We start from the raw sequence: 23,835 nt of genomic DNA on the forward strand, positions 1-23,835 counted from the left end.
CCCTGATATTAGAAGCAAAACTGTGCACGGAATTAAACTTGGCTGGTCTCCCCCAATAGCCTCAATCATTTCTCAGGGTTCTCGAGATGAAAGGTTTTGGTGACGTGGTTCCCAGAGCCCGGTCCTATTACCTGCTGTAGGAAACATCTCTCCTGCCTCGCTCTGATCTCCCACCAGGACCAAGAAGGGACGGAGAGGAGCAAGGTGAGAACGAGGACTGTGGACAGGAGGCTTTCAGGGCCAGGACACCCCGAAACAGCTCATCTAATTTGGGGATAATTCTCAAAATGACATGAGCAGGACTGGTGGTCCAGTGGTAAAGAATCTGCCTTCCAACACTGGGGACTTGGATTCAATCCCTGGTCGGGGAAGTAAGATCCCACATGCCTCAGGGCAACTGAGCCTGCACACCACAACTGCAGAAGCCTACACACTGCGATAAAGAGCACATGCTGCAATGCAGAGCCCAGGCAGCCAAATAAAGAAAGAAAAAAATTTTTAATAAAATGCCATGAGGAAAAAGATTTCCGTCCCCAAAGCTGACAAGGGCAGCAGAGGGGTTGGATGAAGCAGTTGGCAATGACCAGGAACTATTGGAAAAGTTGTTGGAAACTTTTTCTTAAAGTCTTAATGGGGAAAAGCTGTCTTCTTCAATGGTTTCTTCCTCAAGGTGCAGGCTTGGCTTTTATTCTCAGCAAAACTGCAAAGACGGGTCCATCAATTGACAAAGTGTGGTCTCTCCGTATAATAGAATATGATTCAGCCATAAAAACGAGTGATGTACAGACCCATGGTACAACGCAGACGAACCTTAAGAACATGATGCTGAATGAGAGAAGCCAGACGTAAAAGGCCACATATCGGACGATCCCATTGATATGAAGTGGCCAGAACTCGTAAATCCTCAGAGACAGAAAGCCGACGGGTGGTTGCCAGGGGCTGGGGAGGAGGAAGTGGGTGTTGATGGGTCACAGTTTCTTTCTGGGATGATGAAAATTCTCTTGAACTAGACAGAGATGGTGCACGACTCTGTGAATGTACTAAATGCCACTGAATTGCTCTCTTCAACCTGCTTAATTTCATATTATGTGAATAGAAGATGCACACCAGAGGGCAAAGAGTGCTTTCTGCAGTGCTGAGTTTTCCAGGAATGGGACTGGGGGAGCCCGGCTACTGGGCCTCCAGATGGTTCTCCCAATGGCAGCTGGCCTTCATTTCAGTCCAAACCCGCAGGAGGAAAATAACAATCCAATACCCTTACCAGTCGCTAGGTAGCAGTTGGCACCATTTTCCCCGTCAGATGCCCTTGGCGTAAAAATTCAGGCCAACGTGGAACAGAAAAGCTCATTATGTAAAATTACAGACACAGAGGTAAGCAAAAGCCTTGAGGGCTGGAGAGGACCCCCTGGGGCTCCCTCCTCCTCCGTCTCAGACCCAGGAAAGGGCAGGGCCAGGCTCAGGCACCCACAGTCCACTCTGCCAGTCACCATGATGGATTCCAGGATAGGCAGGGGCTTACTCAAAGGCAGGGAGATAAACAGTTCTTGTCTGGAAATGTGGAAACACAGGGAAAGCTCTTTTTGTTGACCTTGAATGTGGGAAGAGGAAGGCCTGGAATCTCAAACTGCCTTCTTGTTAACAAGACCACATGCAAGATGGCAGAGCCAAGAAACGGACAGAGACAGGAACCCAGGGACATGTCACCTGGATCAAGCTGTGCCTGAAGCCAACAATGCTGGTATTTCAGTTATATGAGCCAGGACCCCTGTTTAAGCCAGTTTTGCATGGGTTTTCTGTCCCTTTCAGCCAATGGGGCCCCAACAGACAAAGAGACTTTCAGAAATGGTGCTGTTTGTGATGATTCTAAAGTCCCCAGAACCAAGTCTGGTGAAGTTCAAAGGAAGCCTCTGATGCCACAGGACTCCAGAGGCTTGAGGGCAGGGAAGCATTATAAAACAGAACATTTTTATATGAAAAAGGAACACAGCCGGAGGGGAAGGGAGCAGGGCTGTTAAAAAAAAAAAAAAAATCCCATCAAATTCCTGTCTCACGCATCCAGCTAAATTCCACACAACAGACGCAAAAAACATCTGAACTCCTTCAGAGTTGTGTTTCTCCCCTGGCTTCTTCCCTTGCCCAAAATGCGCTCATACTTTCCAAATGCTCTTAACAGCCTGGAGCAATTACAGGAGTTGGTCCAGCCAGGCCCCAACACAGGGCCCATCACTCCCCCACACCCATGGGGTCCAGGAAGGGAAGAAACAGACAGAGACAGAGAGAGAAACAGAGAGACACACAGATACACATACATATCCAGGCAGAGAGAGACAGAGACACAGAGACAGAAGCAGAGACTGAGAAAGACTCACAGAAGGAGAGGAGGCACCCCGGGGCACTCTAAGAAGGAGAGGGATAAGCAGAAAGACTCACAGAGCGCCTGTCAGGCCCAGAGACCCTCAGAAGGACCCGCAGGCCTGAGGGCTTGGAGCCCAGTTCTGCAGAGCCATCAGGCAGGCAGCAGAGGCCTGATGGGGGCTTACCAGAGACCCGCACCAGCCCATTCTCCAGGCAGAACCAGATGTGAGCACAGGGACATGGGCCACTCGGGGCTCTGGTCCCTCTGGGAGGACATCAAGCCTCCCTGGTTATGGCCCTGTGTCCCCCGCCACACGCACCCTGCTCCCCTACTACCCAAGACCCCCTTCAGGGAACAGTTTTTCCAATAGCAACATCCCTCCCAGGAGGCTGAGGGGTCACGGAATCTAAGAGGAGGATGCCAGCAAGGGATGGCAGGATGGCAGGCTTGAAGGGCCAGAGGGACAGCCCAAGGCGGGGCCAGCATCCTGGGCAGACCTGGGCTGCGTGGGCTTCAGTGCCTACTTCCCACATTCCGGTGACTGCGGGCGAGTGGCTCTCTCAGCCTGGGGTCCCCTATATAAAAGGTGATTATAGGAACTTCCCAAGTGGTCCAGCGGCTAAGACTCGGTGCTCCCAGGGCAGGGGTCGTGAGTCCAATCCCTAGTCAGGGAATTAGATCCCACATACTGAAACTAAAGATCCCACATGCCACAGCTAAGACCCGGCGCAGCCCAATAAACATACATACATTTTAAAAAGATGATCGCAGATCAGTCTTCATCCAACTGAGATGGCACAATGGAATTGACACTCAAATGGACCCGGCCCACAGGCAGAGACTCTGTCCGTGTTAGTTTCTCATCATCATCATGACCAACCCAGGAACCCCATTCCCTGCCAGTCCCCCTATTAAAGAACCTGCCTCGGCCTGAAATCTCACTATTCAATCCCATCCAGTGTCAGGCAGAGAAGGAAGATCCAGCAGGTCAGAGGGGACCACTTCCCTCCCCTGGACTGGCTCCCAGTCCCCACCCACCCCCGCTGAGGCTGCAGTAAGAAGAGCACTGACCTCACTCAGCAGCTGGGCAGCCGTTAATGAGCTAATGTGTGTCCCCAAGGTCACGAAAGACCACGGTGACACCGCTCAGCATGTGCAGAAAGGACATCCGTCATGCAGCCGGCCAAGGACGAGTGTGTCACCTGGCCAGGGTCCCTGCTGCACCCTAGGCAGTGGCAGGGAAATGGCAGCCTCTGAGGCAGCTGGGCGACCCTGGGAGACAGAAGCATCTGAACCACTGGCTGCGATTCCTCCGTTTAGATGGGGACCAAATGAGCTTCTAGGGGTCGGTCCTGAGGTTCATTGGAATGGCAGAAAACCTCTCCCAGCAGCAAACTGTGGGTGCTTTATCTATGCACATTCTCCCCCTCCATCTCAGCTCGACTCTGATTAAAGAAGAGTGAAATGCAAGAGCCCTCCAGGGCACTATGGTCCCCAAGGGCGGGAAACACTCGGGGGCGGAAAACAGGGGTAGGGGAGATGCCCCTCTGCAGCCAAGAAACAGCCCACGGAGCCAAGCTCATCCCTAGACCCTCCTCTCGCTGCCCAGCCTCTGCACACCACCCTGTGCTCAGTCCCTCCTCCCAGCCTGACACACCCACCTGTTCCCTTGAACCCCGCCCACTCTCAGCACACCCAAACCCTCAGAGCAGCTCCCAGCTGGGGGCCAAGCCTTACCTTGGACAGGTCCTCGGAGCCCCCAGGCTGGCCAGCGGCCAGCAGGGGCGAGGGCCGTAGCAGAGGGTCGGGCAGGAGCTCCAGGCGAGGGCGCTTGCTCTCCAGGAACTCCATCTCTGACTTGCCCAGCTCAGGCAGGTACGAGTGGGACTCAGGTCGCAGGTGAAGCTCCTGGGACCTGCCAGCAGGGGCGGGGGGGAGCACATGACATCACATCTGCTGCCCTCCTTGCTGAGCACGGCCATGAGCCACGCCCTCTTCCACCCCGAAAGGAGTGTCCATCTGCTCAAGGGCACACAGCGAGGCAGCACTCAAATACAGATTTGTCTTCCTCCGAGACAGCATTCATCGACAATGTTTATAGCAAGAGAGGGTCCTGGTGACTGCCTGCTCCCTGAGTGTGGTCCCCAGAGCGGAAGCATCAGCCCCTCTTAAGGCTGATTACAAATACACAATCTTCTGAGTCCTACCCTAACCTGCTGAGTCTGACTCTGCATTGAAACAAGATCCTGGGTGATTCATAGGGAAAGTCTGAAAAACACTGTGGGTCTAACACAGATGTTAACACATGTGATGCTATTTGTACATCACTCACCCAGAGGTGATTATCACTAGTCTATCCCAGCACTCTGGCTGTTCAACCTGGCCTTGCCCCTTTCTCAACTCAGCCCAGCAGTCTTATGCAGAGATAGGAGCTCTCCAGCCTAATCACTCGTGACTAATTCTCCTTAACCCTCCTCCCTAGTGGGCCGAGAAGGAAACTGGCCCAGAGAGGACATGATCTTGCCTGAGCACACACAGCAGACGAAGGACTCCTAGCGTCCACCTCCAGCCGCTGCTGCTGACCAGACAGTCCAAATGCTGCCCCTGTTGAAACGCCTTTCAAGTTCATGCTTTTTTTCCCCCAATAAACTCAGAATAAGAATCCAGATGCATTCCCCCCACCCTCAGGCCCTGCCTGATCTGGCCCCTGTTCACCTTGCCTGCTGCGTTCCTGGCCCAGGGCCTTTGCACTAGCTAGGCTGGACCACACACACACACCAGCTCTTTCCACGTTAGCTCTTCTCCTTCCTTACTGCCTGGGGCATCTCCTCCTAATAGCCATCTCCCTGCCCAGAAAAGCTCGAAACCCTCCCATTGGTTTCTGTGAAGTTTACCCTCTGGATCCCCAATCACCTGTTAACCCCAGCCACCCAACCTCCTTGCCTCTCTAGAAAAGTCCAAGGACATTCCCCTCTCCAGGGTTTTACACATACTGTTCCCTTCACCTGAAATGCCTTCACCCTGCTCTCTGAATGGCTGGTCACCTCACTCTCCAAATGGCTCTCTGAATGACTGGCTACTTAGTGCCAAGTGTCTCTCCCCTGAGAGGCCTTTCCCAGTCACTCCAGCCAAATAGCAGCCGTTCCCCGCCCAGTAGGAAACAAGTCGCCTGCCCCATTTTCAAGTCATCCTGTGTGTTTGCTATATCTCCCCTGCTAAGACCATGGGCTCCCTGCAGGCAAGTCTGTCTGTCTAGGTGCCTGTGGGCAGCCACAGCCTATAATAGTTCATCACGTGTTAGAAGCTCAAGACTCTCAAGAGTTTCCTGGTGGCCTAGTGGTTAAGGTGAACCTGCGTGGCCCAGGTTCAGTCCCTGGCTGGGAACCTGAGATCTCATAAGCCAAAGACGCAGCAAAAAAAAAGAAAAGAAAAGCTCAGGACTCTTAGCAATGAGTGCTACTACCGTCTCAGGCATCTTCAGGCTCTCTCAGGGCTCTGGCCTGTCCTGACAGCCTCAGCCCTGGCCCTGCTGGGCCCCCACCTGCAGCATGGTCTGCTCCCTCCCACCTGGATTTCGCAAAGGCAAGGCAGGCCCAGGGGACCTCGTCTGCCAGCTGAAGAATGGACGAAGACTCAGAGAAAAAGGGATGATGACAAAGGTAGGAGGGAGGGGGAAAGGGGCTCCCCGTGTGAAGCCAGCTGCAGGCACATCCCTCTAAACCAGCAACCCAGCCCTGCTCCCCTACTTCTAGGTGGTCATCCCCTCCTGCCTGGGCCACACACCCAGAGACCCCTGCGGGACCATGGCGGGAAGTCCGAGGGGCCACGTGGCTCTTCCCTGCCCATCTCCAGCCCTGCTGACACACCTCCATTTAACACCTCCCATCCTCAGGAGCTCCCCACCAGCACAGGCCTCCACTTCCCCATCTGAGCAATGGATGCGCAAGCCCCTCCTCACCTTTCATTCCCAGGCTGAAATTCAGACAGCAGGGAGGGCCTCCTCCGCTGGGGCTGGATGATGGAGCCGGGCGACAGGTGTGAGGTGTAGTCACGGGGGTGGTGTGGGTATTCGAGCAGCCCAACATCCTGCAGCAGAAGAGAGGCCAATGAGCGCCCACCCCACTGTGGTGCGACCCACACAGAGACCCAGGGCCAGAGCCCCCTGCCCGGTGCTGCTCCTCCACCCAGGGAGCCTCCCACGTCCTCTCTCGGCCCTCAGTCCCTGTCCGGCCAGGAGGCATTCCTGGGGCCAGTGGCCACCAAGAAGTGACCTGTTCAGCTAAAGGGCGCCCCACCCTGTCACAGTCTCCCAGTCCGGCCCTCTTTCCATATGAGACGACCAAGCCCATGTGTTAGCAGAGAAAACCGGAAACAGGCACAACCTGCGTGTCTGTCTCCAGTGCAGGAGACACAGTAAGACACGGGTCAGGGGAAGCGGGTGACACAGCAAACACTGACAGTCTGCAAGGCTCCAATACCAGGTTCCAAAACGAAGCACCGCCGTGGGAGTCTCCCATTTGCAGAGGGAAAACCCACAAACGTGTGTCGCATACACAAGCACAGCTCAAAGTCAAAAGGATAAACTCCAGGCAAAACCCTCCTTCTTCAGTAATGTGCCATCATCACCATTATCATCTGGGGGAAAACAAAACACTAACGAATTAGATGTGCTCCGATTAGCAACTACACGCTGACTGGAGACACACTAAAATGTTAAAAAAAAAAAAAGAAGACTGAAACAAGAAGTCTTTCAAAGGAGAAAACAGGACAGGCTTCCTACTTGTACCAGTCCAAATCGATTACTTCTGTCTGCCGAGAACATTCACGCTGTGGGTGGCAATCAGTTAGTGATGTCTGGCAAGAGTAAGACTTGGGAAAGTGTAGGATGGTAGGTGATTTATTTTCTTCTTGGCGCCTTTCTGAATTCTCCCAATCTTCCGTAAAAATCTAGTCATTCTTTTGCTGTCTGGCTTATTTTTTTTTAAAGCTGTTATTTCTGCAAAAAGAATTAGATGATACCACGTAGGTGTGTTGGAAATGGATGTGTTTCAGACCCTCCAAAACAACAGCATGTAAGAGGCTGGGAGGCTAGGAAGCTGGAGGGGATGAGTAACTACAATCAAGAGGGATCCTGTCAACTTCAGAGGCTGGAAATGTTGAGGGAAGGGCCTTCCTGGGCAGCCCAACGTGGAAGCAAGAAGCTACAAGGCCTCAGGCTAGAGGTAAGTGTCCATCATTCAAACCCTCTGAGCCTCAGTGTCTTCACCAGTAAAACGGATTCCCTGGTGCCCAGTGGTGAGCACACCTCCACTGCAGGAGCAAGGGCTCCCTAGTCCCTGGCCAGGGAACTGAGATCCCTACATGCCACACGGCGTGGCCAAATCAAAGAAGAGAAAACTGAAATGGATGTTTGACCTGGACTGAAGGAGGCCTCTACGCCTCCAACCACAAATCCCCCTTAACACTCCAAGGATTTCCCCCAAGACTGACGGCAGCTTCCAGGAGGCAGAGGAGGGCTCGGCCTCCCCCGAGCTTCCCCACACTCCAGGATGTCCACCAGGTTCTCTCAAAAGGAGAAGTAGAAAGGGCTGGGGGAAGTGGGTGGCAGCCTCTGGGATCCCGCTGGTGAGGCTGCCAGGCACGGATCTGGTGTGCACACGCACGCAGAGGTGTGAGAAGAAATCAGCAAGCGCCAGTCTGCCAGGAGGAAAATTCCCTCTCACACAAAAGCAAAGTGAACAAAGCGGCAGCAAGGCAGACAGTCCAGTCCCTCGGGAGAGGGCCCGGGCAGGATGGCTCGCCTACCGCCGCCAGCTGAGGTGGGGAAATGCACGTGGCGCCTGGGGCCCCTGAGGCAAGGGCATGGGGCTGCCACTGTGTGAGCCTTTCTGGCCTCAGTTTCCCAGTAAGAGTCAAGCAGGATGAGCTCAGAGCACAGTCCCTCCAAGACCATCTTGGGGGCCACCCATACTGATTTCTACCCTAGGGCTCTGAGTCCAGGGACCCCCGAGGGTGCCTTGATCTTTACAGGAAGGAAAGAACTGGGGAGACCCCAAGAGAGGCGGAAAGTGAGGCTCACTGTGATCCTAGGAGCCTGAAGACACCAAGCATGCTGGCTGGAACCCTCCAGACACATCTAGCAACATAAGAACCCTCCATGTGTTTCAAATCATTCCAGCCCCACCCGTTGCCCCCATACATGTATGTGGCCCAAGCGGGCTCCTGAGTCTGTGACCCATGGTCTCGGGGGAAGCACTGAAGATGAGCAGATTCAGATCCTTCTTGAGAGCCTGTTGACACGACCGCAGCATCTGAGCGCATGGCCAGCACGGTCCTGCCGGCCTCGGCCTAAACCCGTCCTCATGCCCGCAAACTGGGTCACGTGCAGAAGGCCATGTATCCGTTTGTGACAAACTGGAAATGAAACAGACCGGTCCTTCCCACAGAGAGCCTGATAAGCACTGATCTGGGGCCAACGAGGCCCAAGGCCAAAGCCAGGCTCGGCCTGTCTCATCAAGTGTCCCTGGCACACGGCCACAGCCACTCCAGTACGTGTTGGCTGAGCTACTTTTCGCGCTGGGACAGCAGCAGCCACGAGTCATTGTGACAGAAACCGCATGGCCCGAAAAGTCTGAAATATTTAGAGAAGGTTTGCCAACCCCTCCTCTGGAGGAAGAGCCTGCCGTGTACCCTGGGGTCCACTCGGAAAAGGATGCTAACGGGCACGCTGTTGTCATGACAGCAGCAGCATCAGTCATCAACACAGTACTGTATCAGTCATGCTAACCTTCCCAGGCGTGGTGCAGAGGCCTCTGCATGTGTCAACTAACTTGATCCTCAGAGGCTTAGAGAAGCTACCCACGATGCAGGAGACCCAGGCTCAATCCCCGAGTCAGGAAGATCCCATGGAGAAGGGAACGCCTACCCACTCCAGTGTTCTTGCCTGGAGAATTCCATGGATAGAGGAGCCTGGAGGGTTATACTCCATAACGGTGCAAAGAGTCAGACACAACTGATTAACACTTTCAGAGGCTTATAATTACCCTCACTCAATGGACGGAGAAACTGAGGCAAGGGGTGGCCAGACCACTAAACTAGAATTTCACAGCTAGGACATCACTGAGGCAGGACATGAATGCAAGGGGTTTAGCATGAGAGCCTGTGCACTTAAACACCTGTCTAACACTAAGAGACAGAGAGGTTAAGCAACTTGTCCAAGGCCACACAGCAGGGAGGAGTGGCACTGGGATTCAGACCCTGTGTCTTTGGGCTTGAATGCATTCATTCAGCTCAAGGCTTGAAGGAACTTAAGAGAGCTCAAGAGGTTCCAGGGGACCTGAGGGAGAGGGCAGAATCGAAGGGGCTTGTAGAAAGCAGACAAGAGAAAAGAGACAAGAAGGTGAGAATGTGTTCAGACCCTCAATCCTGGGAGACCGTCAGACTCCAGGACCCTTGGGGAAAAATGTGGGGTTCTGATACTGTGGGGGAGGAAAGCCAAGAGCACAGAGATGGTGAGAACAGAACACAGAGAGGGTGTGCGGGAGGAGCAGGTGGGACTGAGCAAGCCACGTGCACAGCACCATGGAGAGAGGCTCTGAGCGTGCCTGACGCCAAATCGGAGAAGCGCACTTGAATTAAGCCCTCCACCTGAGCCAGGCATAACACAGCAGGCGGCCTGGAGATGACGTAGATCCGTAGGTCATAGCATAGGCCAGCGGAGGAGGCTGCTCCCAGCCCCCTCTCAGAATCCAGGCCCTCTTCAGTCTCCCGCCAGCCTCCCGGGAGTAAAGAGATAACTGCCGTGTGCAGACACGGCCCTAGGCACCTTGCAAACATCTGCCGGTGACGCTCAGAGCCACAACAGCCATATCACAGATGGGAAAACTGAGCCTGCCCCACGCAGCCCAATGTCACTCAGCAAGTTGGGAGGGACAGGGATTCAAAGGCACATCTGGGCATTCTTGCGCTGCCCCTCATCCTAGCATCCCTGCCTCAACTATTGTACAAGGCGCTGGGACCCTGGGTCCCCATCTGGCCCTTGGACCGGGCATTTGTCTCTCTGTGCCTTTATTCCCCTTTTCCTTCAGCATTTGTCTTTCAAAGACTTGGGGTGGAGGAGGGAATTCTCAGAAACTCTGTACAATGGCCTGGCAGTAAGGGGTTAGGGGCTCAGGGCTGCAGGGGGACCCCCAGATTACAGTCCCAATGCTCACCTCCCACCTGCCAAAGAAAAGCTCTGGACACATGCCTGGGAGAGCAAGACCCCACCACCCGCCCCGGACACCCAGAAATCTTGCTTTTAAAGCCTTCCCAGTAACAAGCAGGGGACCCCAGCTGGGCCGCCCCAGCACCAGGCAGGGTGGTCAGGAAGCGGGGCCCCACTGCGGTCACCACACAGGATAAGGATGCCCCACCTCGTAGCTGTCCAGGGCCCTGCCCACGCACAGCCTCAGCCTCCTGCCCAGAGGAAGTGACCACTAGGTTCTGCCCAGCCACACCCTGCATCACTGGCAGTCCAGCAGAAAAAACAGAAAGTGTCTGAGATCAGGTGGTGACTCCGAATGACTGCAAGAGGGCCAGGCTAAGGCAAAGGAAGGGTGGGATGGCAAGATAGGAGGGCCATGTGGACTGGAGGACTCACCCAGGGGGCAGGGGGGCGGGGAGGGAGGCCCCCTGAGGGGGAGGGGGAGGGGACAGTGGGGAGGGGGCAGGGGAGGAGAAGGGGGAGGGGGAGGGCCCCCCCAGGCAGCTCTAATGACAGTGACAATTTTGCAATTGGACACATGTGCCATAATGATGTTCCACAGATCATCACGTTTCATTCCCAGGAGAAACCAGGCAACAGATGCTCTCATTACCCCATTTTATGGATGAAAAATCAAGGCTCAGAATTGTTACATAACCCATCCTATTTGCTCACCTGCAAAATGTTCCCCCTGGAGCAAGGGCAACTGTATACACAAAGAGCATAAACTAAACGCTCGCCCTAGGGACTTCCTTGATGGTCCAGTGGCTATGACTTCACACTCCCAATGCAGCAAACCTGAGTTCGACCCCCAGTCAAGGAACTGGATCCCACATGCTGCAACTAAGACCCGGCACAACCAAATAAATAAATACTAAAAAAACAAAATAAAGCTTGCCCTGCAAGCACTCAGTGGATGAGAATGCTTATTTTTGCTGTTGTGATCATGACAAAGCTGATGACAATACATAATAATAAATGATCCCCAGGAGCATAGTCCTGGACCCTGGGCACACAGTAGGTGACCAATAAACAGAAGCATCTTTTTCACAGGGGCTCAGAGTCCTTCCCTGGTAGCTCAGTGGTAAAGAATCTACCTGCCAGTGCAAAAGACGCAGGCTCAGTCCCTGGTCCGAGAAGATCCCCTGAAGGAGGACAAGGCAACCCACTCCAGTATTCATGCCTGGAAAATCCCATGGACAGAGGAGCCTGGCAGGCTACAGTCCATGGCGTCGCAAACAGTCAGACACCATTCAGCGACTGAGTATGCGTGCACACAGAGTCCTGAAGCTGAAGCGACACTGCCTCCTCACAGTGATTGAACCTGAGGCCTATTATTTAACCTCCCAGCTTCAATCTCCTCGTCTGCAAAATGGGAGGATAACGTGAGGTGCTCTTTCATCAGGCTGTTTGTGAGAATTCGACCACTCCATTCATAATGTGCCTGTTGATCACAGCCAGCTCTCAAAAGCATCTTGGGGCCCAAATTCTCAAGAGGCCACTGTGTTTGGGACACCCTCAGGCTGGGTCAGTGGGCTCATATGCAAAAACATCTCGCTCACGGAGGATGCAAAAGCCCTCCCACGCCATATCCTCTCAGCGTCTCAGGAGGAGGGACCATGCCACCTGCGCAGAACAGACACAAGCATGTACACACTGGGGCCAGCAGGGCCAGCTTCAACCCCGGCTGTGACTGCAAACCCTCACGGTCCCTCGCTGAGTAGCTAGGGGGTCCAACAGGGGAAGCCCAGGACTCTGAGGGCCCTCTGGCAAGCCCCTGAAGATGCGGCATACAGTAAGTGCCCAATAAGTGCCAACAGAGCAGAACCAAAGCCCATCCTCAGCGCCACAGGCAGCTACAGGTGAAGTCAGGAAAGGGGACCCCCAGTAGGAGGTGGACAGAGTTGGGTGCAGCTCAGAAAAGCTGATTGAGGAGACTTCTATGATGGTACAGTGGTCAGGACTCTAGGCTTCCAGTGCAGGGGGCTTGGGTTAGATCCCTAGTTGGGGAACTAAGATCTCACATGCCACATGGTAAGGCCAAAAATTTTTTAAAAAGCTGACCAAGGTCACACCTGCTCCCTCCCCACCAGGCCACCACCCTCAACATTGGGGCAGCTCTCCCATGAGCAGAACCAACCCCCTGGACCACCACCCCCTCACCTCCCCTGCTCATGTCAGAGATTCAGAGAATGACACGTGCTGGCCTTGTCATCCGGGAGCTCTGAGCATCACTCAGTGAATAGGCTCCAGGCCCTGAGGATTGAGGAGGGGAGGGTCTGCGAACCACAGCCCCTAGGAAGTCACTTCAATCCTAAAGCAGGGGAGCCTGGTTGAGGCTGGGCTGACAGTGTATACAGCAGGAGCTCCACATGCACATGCAAACCCCACAGCAGACCCAGAGGCAGGGATCGCAGCTCAGCCTGGCCCTGGGCTCCACCTTCCCAGCATTAAAGTGGGAGCTAAGAGATTTTCCCAGATGTCCCGGGACCTGGCAAGGCCGCAGATAGCAGTGGTATCTGCCCAGTCACCCCACTTCCCCACGGGAGACAGTGAGCCCTGGCTGGACACCATCAGAGCCACACCAGCGCCGACTCCAGGGAGAAACAGGAACCCAGTGACAAAGGAAAACTCCGAAGGTGGCCCCAGGCGAACATCCGTGCCCCTTACCGCGTGCGGCCGGGCAATCTGAACGGGGTAGGAGATGCCGTGGGGCGGGTAGCGGGGCTCGGCGGCCCGCCACGTCTGCGCCACAGGCTGCGTAGATCCCGACATGGTGGTGGGCGTCCAGAGGGGCTCTTGGGCCCCTGTAATCTCCCTCTCAATGGTCAACAATGATTAAAAGCCAGTCTTCGTCATCTGCTCGCAGACCACCCTGTCCTAGGCACCTGTGAGAACAGAAAAGAAAGCAAGATCAGCCATGGGGCAGCTGCTCCTGGCGGACCCTGGAGGGGCCCCAAGTCCTTCCTGTGGCCACTGTGAGGGAGTGAGGGCAGACAGGGGTCTTCCAAGACCCTCCTCCATGCCACTGGCACGCTCTCTGCCCACTGACAGCAGAGGGAGACGCCAAGTGGTGTTTGAGGCCCCTCCAAACCACAGGCCAGGCCAGCAGCTGCTGTACAAGCCACATGGATGACAGTTGTGCCCTCCCCCACTGCTAAGGTCCTTGCTCAGCAGGCATGGGAACTCCAACTCTACAGGCGCTGCCCTACCTCACTTATGGCCCCCAAGCAATCTCAGCCCACCCAACTGCACCCCAGGGAACCCTGCGGACACTGCTCTCACCACCCCTGTGGCCCCCAAGAACCTTCAGACCACCCAACCTCACCCCCATGGAACCTCAACTCTGCAGACACTGACCCCACCACCCCAACGGCCTGCTAACACCCTCGACCCACCCAACCTCACCCCAAGTCCTCTGCCACTTTGAGTCACCAGGGCAAAGTTCCCCAAAAGCACCTGGGAGCTCAGTCCCACGAGGGAACAGGTCCACACGAGCTTGGGGGGGGGTGGGCGGTGGTGAACAGGGTCAGCTCGGGCAGAACGCAGGTCACAAGGTGACCACGGGCAGAGCTGGGCCTGCCTGGGCCTCCTGGTGACCCTTGGGTGGGCGAGTGTGACACTGGGCTGGGGGACAGGACAAACATGAGGTCGGCCGGGATGTCAGCTGAGAGTGAGGGCACTGGGAACCCAAGGGCCATGCTGCAGAAACAGCCGGGGACACAGCCCCAAGGGGTCCCCAGGTGGCTCCTGGGGGGCGGGCGAAGGATAAAGCAGGGGAGAAAGCACACCTGTGTCCACAACGGAATGAATCTCAAGAGTCCACTGGCTTTCCAGATGGAAAAACTGAGACTCAGAAGAAGAACGGACTGCAGTCAAGAGAGCAAGAGAGCCTCTGGTTAGAAGAGGCCTTTGCCCAAGAATCTCTGGGGGCCCCCCACTCTCCCCAGGACCCTTCTCTCCCTTCTTTGCTGGCCATTGCTGCAGGCAGCCTCTCCAGGATTGTAACTGGTTCCTCCGCCCAGGCCAGGATTGAGAGTCTGCCAGGTCCTGGGCCCCTTCCACACTGGGCCACTCTGAAAGGGGGTGTCCACTCAGAAACACCAGCACCACACACAGGAGGAGGAGGGTGGTTAACAGAACAGAAGGAAAGACCTGGGAGGTTGGGGGCAGCTCTGGTGATGTGGAATCTTCTGCTTGTCCCTGTAGCTAAGAGGACAGTGCCTTCTGAAAGGGGAAGGGAGGGAGACCATGGGTTGTTGCATTTGTATTGTTTAAGAGTCAAATAAATCATACCCAACATCAAAAATAAAAGAAAAAGAGAAAAGCAGTGTCCATCAGGCCCCCACCACGTGCAACACCCCACTCACAAGCCCCTACTCAAAAGCTGAGGAAAATCCAAGATGGCGCAAGCACGCAACACCTGGATGTCCCCAGGTAGGGTTGGGGGTGCACCTCACGTGTACCCCCCAGCTCCCTGAAATTTCATCACAATGTCCCTCATCGCCCTGCCCTCCACTGACAACCATCCTTCTCCAAGGGCATGGACGCCCCGAAACCCTCCTCTGGTGCTCTGCCCACTGAAGATCTGATGTGGAGGGATGTTAAGAGGAAAGATGGAGATCATTGTGGTCAGAAGAGGAACAAACCCCTCTCCCCTCCATCTGGGGGCCCTGACTGCTTCCTGCTCTCCACCCCCCATCACCTGCTACAGTAGACTTGACTTTCCTTTCAGGAACCATCTTCCCTCTCCAGACTCCAGGAGTGATCACATGATCCAGGCCTGGCCAATCAGATTCCTGCTTCCCCTGGACCAGTGATTGGCTCAGGGATTGGCATGTGACCCAATATGAGCCAATGAGAGTCACTGGGTCTTGAGACTTTGAGAAGGAACCAGAAAGAGGCACTCTCCACTGGGGCTGCAAGCTAGGAAGATGAAAGCTTGTGGGTCTTGTGGGGCCCCTGCGTGGCAGAAACCTATTCAAGAACATACCCCTAGAAAGGCAAAAGTGAAGGGTGGGGAGAGAACAGTCGGGTCCTGATGGCAGCCATGCCTGAAGGCAGTTCAAAGCTTACTTCTTCATTCAGGGAAGTCAAGGCTCTCCTATGCGTTTTGCTTTGGCCAGCCCAACCTGGGTTTCTGCCACTTGCCATCAAAAGTTCTGACTCTTCCAGGGCAGGAAGGAGTCTTGGAGCAGGCAACCCTTCCATCGGGTGCTGTCCAGCCTTCCACCACTGCAAAGCCAAAGAATTCAGAGCCAAAGCTGCCACCCCACAACCACTGCAGGAGAAAAGCCCACGTGGACTTCTCCCAGCCATAGAGACAGGATAAACCGTGTAATTCTTATGAACGTGGGAACAAGTCTCACCCAGCAAACAGGAGCTACTATGATTACAACCACTAGTACTGTCCCTGCAGGAGCTGCAGGCCAGTCACAGCGACGTGGAAGGGAGACCAAGCTGCCCCTGACAGTCCACACCAAGAGCAATCTGGCATCTGTCCTGGAGCCCAGAGACAAGAGACTGGCCTCCGGAGAGGGGTCAGTTGTGGCCACCAATGCTGGACCCAGTTCCAGAATTCCTTTTGTCCCAGCTTGTCACAAAGCCCAGCAGACCCTGTGGTCCGATGCAGCAAAGCCAATTCTATCCCAGCCTCTCTCTGGGTTTTAAACCCAGAGAGGCCAGCAAGAGGACGAGGCCAGCGGCTAGGCAGGTAGAACTCGGTTCTGCTTGCCTTTCCTCCAAGAGCACCACGGGCAACTTCCAAATTGCTCTGTGGCTTTGCGTTGCACAAGGTGGTGAGAAGTCTGATGTACCCACAGCTTTTCTGACCTTCTCTGTCTAATGAAATGCTGACTAGGGATGGCAGCCCTGAACAGATGCTCACACTGTGCACTGCACATGGGCTCCAGAAGCCAGGGAAGTGACACCTTTTCAAACCAGCCCTGGAGAATCCCTGGCCACCTCCCCACCCTCCTCAAGCCCAGCCTGGCTGGCTTCCCACTTCATCAACACTCACAGAGTATCCACCCCAAGCTTAGGGACTGACACCCCTGCCACCCACCTGCCACAGGCACTCCACCGGCTCCCTGGTCCAGCATCCTCAGGTGCAGGTTGTCCCCAAAGCCAGGGGACCCTTGGGACCTCACACTCCTTACATTCACCACGAGCTTATTTTAATAAGCTCAATTTCTATCCCTCCCAACCTCAGCCACATTTTTTTGCCAACTTGAAAAATAAATTTTTTTTTTTTAGGAAAATAGGCTGGCAGCTCCTCAAAATGTTAAACATAGAATTACCATATGACCCAGCAATTCCACTCCTAGGCATAGACCCAAAAGAATGGAAAACAAGAGATTCAAACAAATCAATGTACACACACGTATTCACAACACCACTATTCACTATAGTCAAAGGTGGAAACCACCGGAAACCCTTGCTGCACTCTGCCGGCGTGCCAAGACCATCTGTTTGAGTCTCTTCCAGCAGGGTCCGTCAATGGACGAGCGGATAAATCAATGGAACATGGTCTACCCCTATGATGGAGTATGATTCAGCTCTAAATAGGAACGAAACACGGACACTCACCACAACGTGGATGGACCTTGCAAACAGGATGCTGAGCGACAGAAGCCAGACACGAAAGGACAAACACTGGATGATTCCACTGATGTGAAATGTCCAGAACGGTAAATCCACAGAGACAGAAAACAGGTTGGTGGTTGCCAGGGGCAAGGGGTGGGATGGAAGTGGGGAGGGTGCTGATAGATGTAAGGGTTACCAGGCAAGTTTTGAAACTAGATAAAGGTGGTGTTTGCATAACATTGGGGGATTAAGTTTTGACTTCATCAGCAATGTTGGGAGGTACAGAACAAGAAAAAGTATGACATTGCTTCACCAAAGACAAGGGTGAGGGGAGGACTTTCCTGGTGGTCTAGTGGCCAGGACTCCAAGATCCCAATGTGGGGGGCCCAGGTTCAATCATTGGTCAGGAAACTAGATCCCGCATGCAACTAAGAGTTTACATGCCACAACTAAAGATCCCATGTGCTGCAACAAAGTTTGAAGATCCTGCGTGCTGTAACTAAGACCTGGCACAGCCAAATAAATTAACATAAAGACAAGGGGAGGAGAGGATGAGTAAGACCCATGGGGCAACGTAAGGGGTCTCCTGAATCTGGTCTTGGCTGAACAGGGTTCTGAGAACAGGATCCAGATTAGACCAGGAAAGCGAAGCAGTGGCCCCAACATCAGTGCATGTCTGGGGCTTTGGGGTCAGGAGAGATGGTGGGCATCCATTGTTCTCCAGACACTTTGAGGTCCCCACTCAGAGCTCAGCCCCAAGCTACTGAATGAGGCAGGGTCCAGGCCACAGATGGTCTTGGCGCTCCGGCAGGGTGGGGCAGAGAGCAGACAAGCAGTAAATAGTGACCTCTGAGTGCAGGCTGGGAGCTTTGCAAGCCTTGAGGAGGGCAAGAGGGAGCCAGGGAGAACCTCCTGGAGTGTGAACAAGACACAGCCGGGGGAGGGGGAAAGAGACGGAGCTCTAGGCAGAGGCCACCACCTAAGCAAGAGCCCAGAGATGAGAACAGGCACTGTGTGCTTGAGAAATTCCTCGAGTCATTCAAGGCCCATGGGCCATGGAAAGGGTGGATTCTGTTTGAAAGGCAGTGGGGAGCTACAGAAGGTGGTTGATGAAGAGAGGAAAGGGCCGGAGTGTTTGATAAGCAAATGCCATGAAGAGCAAGCGTGGAACCAGGAGGCCAGGGTATGGAGGTGGGGGGGTTATCACAAGATACATGAGATGATGCTGGTGGGATCGGGGCAGCAGGGACAAAGAAGCAGAAGCAGACTGTGTGGAAGTTGGGACGGAGACTGCCGGCCTCAGAAACACCTTGCTCTGGGAGTGAAGAAGGCCATGCGTTCCCCCAGAGATGGGGGCCGTGGTTCCCCTCCTCTGGCAAGACGCCTCGGGGCTCTGATCCTCGATTTCCTCAATGGCAGATGGGAAGCGTGCGTGTTCCTGCTCCATGGACCCAGGAGGACAGCACGCTTGTGAAGTGATGCCTGGTGAACAGAAGGTGCTCAATAAGGCAAACTCAGCCAGGTCAGGGTTCCAGGGAGAAGAGGGGGCGCTCTGGTGAGGTTAAGGGCTTGCTTCACCAGGCAGTGTAGGACACTCCTGAACCCCATGGGATGGGGCCACCACAAGCCCTGCCGGGACTCACACATCCAAACCACAAACCACGGCGGGGGCACCTGCCCTGCCGCCCTGCGGAATCAGCCTGAGGAGGGCTGCAACTGGGGCTCCCATGCACACGGCAGGGACCCCCACCACGCCTGCCCCAGAGGAGACACCTGGCCAGAGCCAGGCAGCCGCCCTGGGAGAGCCCTATAGGCTGTGGCTCTGATTCGGCAGCACCCCCACAATGCTGCCAACCCCACGTTCCACATCCACAGAGAGAACTCATCACTGCCTTGGATTCTGAGTCTGCCTTGCCCCCTGTGGCCTCCTGGGAGCCTAGTACAGCACCGGGCACACAGCAGCTGCCCAATGAATGAACTTCCGGGGAGATGAGGACCAGTAACACGAGGTGAGGACAGAGCCCACCAGACCTGCATCCTCAGTCCCCAACCCTGCTGGGGAGAGGTCTCTTTCTTTGGGTGGGGGGAGGGTACGTTTCCATCTTGCCCCGACATCCCACTTAGGCCCCAGGCAAGACAGCCAGGGAGGCCATACCGAGACACACTCCGTGGACTTTTCGTATCCCAAGCAGCCTGGCTCATAGGAGGGTGGATCACGGCTGCCGGGGCTGGAATGTCTGAGAGCTCAGGGAAGCGGGGGGATTGGTTGTTAAGAGCCCGGAACTGAAGCTGAAATGTGCCTGGGACCCTTCAGACCTAAGCCGTGGAAGATGAAAGGGGAGCTGTCTGCACCGCACGTGCCTGACATTTTCTTGGAGCTAATGGGCACCCACGCTGGAAATTGCAGCGGGTGGAGGAGCCTCAGAATTTAAAATCAGCTGCCAGGCAGGAGCGAGAAGGCCCCCAGCACGAGCACACGAGCACTCGTCAGAACCCTCCACTGTGCTCAGAGCAGCCACCAGTCTCACAGAAGGGACATGTCCTATGACACCCCCATCCCCACCCAGAATGTCTCTGGTCAGAGATACACAGATGATTTGGGAGCCTGTAGGCAGACACCTCATCGGTCTCTTCGATGTCTGACACACAGTTGTTCAGTCGCAAAGCCCTGTCCAACTCTTTGTGACCCATGGACTGTAGCCTGCCAGGCTCCTCTGTCCATGGGGATTCTACAGGCAAGAATACTGGAGTGGGTTGCCCTGCCCTCCTCCAGGGGATCTTCCCAACCCAGGAATCGAACCTGAGTCTCCTGCATTGGCAGGCAGATTTTTTATTACTGAGCCACCAGGGAAGCTCATCTGACACACAGTAGCTGCTCCATAAACGTTTGTTTTAAGTGACAGCTGAATCCCCCACAAGGGGCACAGTGCACACAGTAGGTGTACTGTTTTCCTGGAGCCTCTGTAACAAACTGCCATAAACTGAATGGCTAAAGACAGCGGAAATGGATCTTCTCATTGATCTGGAGACCAGAAGTCCAAAATCAGGGTGTCAACAAGGCCACATTCCCTTCAGAGGCTCCCGGGGAGGACCTTTTCCTGGCTCTTCCAGCTCCTGCTGGCTCCAGGTTTCCTTAGCTTGTGGCCCCACCGCTCCAATCTCTGCCCACCTCCACATGGCCTTTTTTCCTTTGTGACTGTCTTCATTTTGGCCATACCATGCAGCATGCGGGATCTTAGTTCCCCGACAAGGGACTGAACCTGTGCGCCTAACATTGGGAGTGTAGAGTCTTAACCAGGAAAGTCCCTGTCCTCCCCTTCTTATAAGGATTCCACTTACATTGGACTTAAGGCCTAGCCTCTCCAGTGTGACCTCAACTTAACTACATCTACAAAGATCCTCTCTTCCAATAAAGTCACCCTCATAGGTTCCAGGTGGACATGAATTTGAGGACACCACTTAACCCAGTACAATGCATGCTAAATCACCTCAGTCACGTCTGACTCTGTGCAACCCTATGGACTGTAGCCCCCTAGGCTCCTCTGTCCATGGGGATTCTCCAGGCAAGAATATCAGACTGGGTTGCCATGCCCTCCTCCAGGGGATCTTCCAGATCCAGGAATTGAACCCACATCTCTTCTGTCTCCTGCATTGGCAGATGGGTTCTTTACCACTAGCGCCACCTGGAAAGCCCCAACACAATACAGTAAGGTGCTCAATAAATATGTGCTTTGTTCACTGCTGTATCTCCGAGCCTGGCACAAAGTAGGCATTCAGTGGCCCAAGGAGAATGGAGACCTAGAAGCCAGCACTGGGGTGCGGGTGGAGAGATGGGACAGCATTTGAAGATAGAAACAGTTCTGGAATGTGAGGTGAAGATGTTGCAGAAACACCAGCTAGAAGGAAGCTGACTGTTCACACTTTTTATTTCTAGCTTTTGACATACAGTAAAAATCGGGACCAGGCCATCTATTTGAAGGTCGCCTTCAGCAGGGGCTTATGGTGCAGAATGGATGCCCAGGAACCCGACTCTGAACCAAGTCATGAGATGAAGGTGGGAAGCGGTGTGGGTGAGCCTCATCTGGCCTGTCCCATAGGAGCCAGAACAGCCCATGTGGATGGGGGCACAGGCAGAGATCCTGGCCGGTGCCCTGGCCACCCCCTACGTCAACCACGATTTATAGGCACCTCTTGTTGGGCTTCCCTGGTAGCTCAGATAGTAAAGAATCTGCCTGCAATGCAGGAGACCCGGGTTTGATCTCTGGGTTGGGAAGATTTCCTGGAGAAGGGCATGGCTACCCACTCCAGTATTCTTGCCTGGAAAATTCCATGGACAGAGCAGCCTGGTGGGCTACCGTCCATGGGGTCCCAAGGAGGCAGATACGACTGAGCAGTTAACACTTTCACTTTCATTTGTGGGACAAGTACCAGCACACAGCAGCAAGTGACAGACTCAAATTCCCCCACCCACCGTCTCGGAACTGGTGTTCCAGGAGGTGACATGGGAATAACTGTAGGATGGCGGACAGTGTTTGTGCTACGGAGAAAAGCAGAAGTGTGAAGTAGGTAGGCAGGGAATGGGGGCTGGAGTGAAGTTTTAAAGTGGGTGCTCAGGGACAGCATCACCAAAAGGTGTCCTTAAGCAATCACGTGGAGGAGAAGAGAGAGGAAACCGTGTAGATGTCTTGGATGGGTGTTCCAGGCAGAGGGAACAGCAAGTGCAAAGGCCCCGAGGTAGGAACAGCAGGGAGACGCAGATGGTGCGAGTGGAGGTCACACGGGGCTTTCACTCCAAGTGAGATGGGAAGGATGACACCTTGTGCGCTGGGGCGATGTGAAGGGTCTCCTACGCTAAGCCTGCCCCCGCATCTCTGTGCTCAAGGAAACTTCAGCTGTGCCCCCTGTCTACAGCCATGGGCGCAGGCCTCTGTGCACTGGATGCAGGTAAAAGGGCTGGCCCACCCATAATCCTAACACTATTAAAGCCACTATCCAGGACTTCCCTAGTGGTCCAGAGGTTAAAACTCTGTGCTGCCAATGCAAGGGACAGAGGTTCAATCCCTAGACAGAGAACTAAGATCCCACGTGCCAAGTAGTGCAGGAAAAAAAAGAAAAAAACCACCATCCAGGATCCTATAGAAATGGGCCCCTGCTCACCTGGGCAACTCCAGCAGGAAGACCATCCTCCCCATTCCTCACCTGGCAAAGAGGCCACTGGGCTCCCTAAGGAGGAGCCAGGACCCCAACCACAGCATGTCCTTGGCTCTGCCCAAGGGGCAGTGGTCCAGAGTGGCCGAGGGTCACCATTCTCAGAGTCAACTCAATGTGTCGCCCATAGGGGTGCCATCTGCCACCCCCCACCAATCTGGTACCAGGTTAGACAAACCCAAGCCAACGGGAATCTCCACACATTCTGGCCAATCAGGAAATTATTTGGGTATCTACAATGTATAGGCAGTATTCCAAACACTGGAGCTACAGCAGTGAACCAGTCAGACAAAAAGGCCTGCCAATCAGACCTGACATCCAATGACTGGCCGGTCCCAACAGGGAAAGCTCCCAGCCAGGAACTGAAAGGAGATGGTTGGATGGATGGAGGAGGAAGGAGAAATGAGTGGATGGATGGAGGGATGGATAGATGGGATACAGTGGGGACGGATGGATGAAGGTGATGAATGAGATGAGTGATGGATGCATGGAGGGTAAGACAGATGAGGGAGTGAGGGAAGAGGGAGGAAGGAAGGATGGATGGGTGGGGGTGGATGGATGGATGGATGGAGAGGGGATGGATGGATAGATGGGTAGACGGATGGATGGATGAAGGTGATGAATGAGGTGAGGAATGGATGGAGGGTTGGGTGGATGAGGGAGGAAGATGGATGGATAAAGGGGGATGGATGATGGATGGATGGATGGATACGTGCATGGATGGATGGATAGGTGGATGGATGGATGGATGGATACGTGCATGGATGAAGGGATGGATAGATGAAGGGATGGATGGATGAAAGGGGGAAGCATGGATGGATGAAGGGGGATGGATGATGGATGGATAGGTGGATGGATGGATGGATGGATGGATGGATGGATAGGTGGACATATGGATGGATGGATAGGTGGGTGGATGGATGGATAGGTAGATGGCTGGATGCATGGATAGATGCAGGGATGGATGGATGAAAGGGGGGAAGGATGATGGATGAAGGGGGATGGATGATGGATGGATGGATAGGTGGATGGCTGGCTACATGGTTGGATGAAGGGATGGATAGATGAAGGGATGGATGGATGAAGGGGGGAAGGATGGGTGGATGAAGGGGGATGATGGATGGGTAGATGGATGGATGGATAGGTGGATGGATGGATGGATGGATGGATGGATGGATGGATGGATAGGTGGATGGGTGGATAGGTGGATAGATGGATGAAGGGATGGAGAGATGAAGGGATGGATGGATGAAGGGGGATGGATGATGGATGGATGATGGATGGATGGATGGATGAAGGGGGATGGATGGATGGATAGGTGGATGGATGGATGAAGGGATGGATGAAGGGATGGATGGATGAAAGGGGGAAGGATGGATGGATGAAGGGGGATGGATGATGGATGGATGATGGATGGATGGATGGATAGGTAAATGGATGG

General features: G+C 54.3%; 1 protein-coding gene across 16 annotated transcripts in view; it reads right to left on the minus strand.

Moving 5' to 3' along the window:
* Window positions 1–23,835, minus strand: part of NCOR2 (nuclear receptor corepressor 2) — a 236,218-nt gene that overhangs the window by 143,596 nt on the left and 68,787 nt on the right. For all 16 annotated transcript variants that reach the window (XM_018061381.1, XM_018061395.1, XM_018061386.1 and 13 more), the window contains 3 exons: window positions 13,272–13,489; window positions 6,315–6,442; window positions 4,094–4,271 (listed from right to left, as the gene is read on the minus strand). In XM_018061381.1, coding sequence (XP_017916870.1) covers window positions 4,094–4,271; window positions 6,315–6,442; window positions 13,272–13,376 — 411 coding nt within the window. In that variant the 5' untranslated portion in view covers window positions 13,377–13,489. The remainder of the gene's footprint in view (window positions 1–4,093; window positions 4,272–6,314; window positions 6,443–13,271; window positions 13,490–23,835) is intronic.

The sequence above is a fragment of the Capra hircus genome, chromosome 17 (genome assembly GCF_001704415.2).
Source record: "Capra hircus breed San Clemente chromosome 17, ASM170441v1, whole genome shotgun sequence".
NCBI lineage: Eukaryota > Metazoa > Chordata > Mammalia > Artiodactyla > Bovidae > Capra > Capra hircus.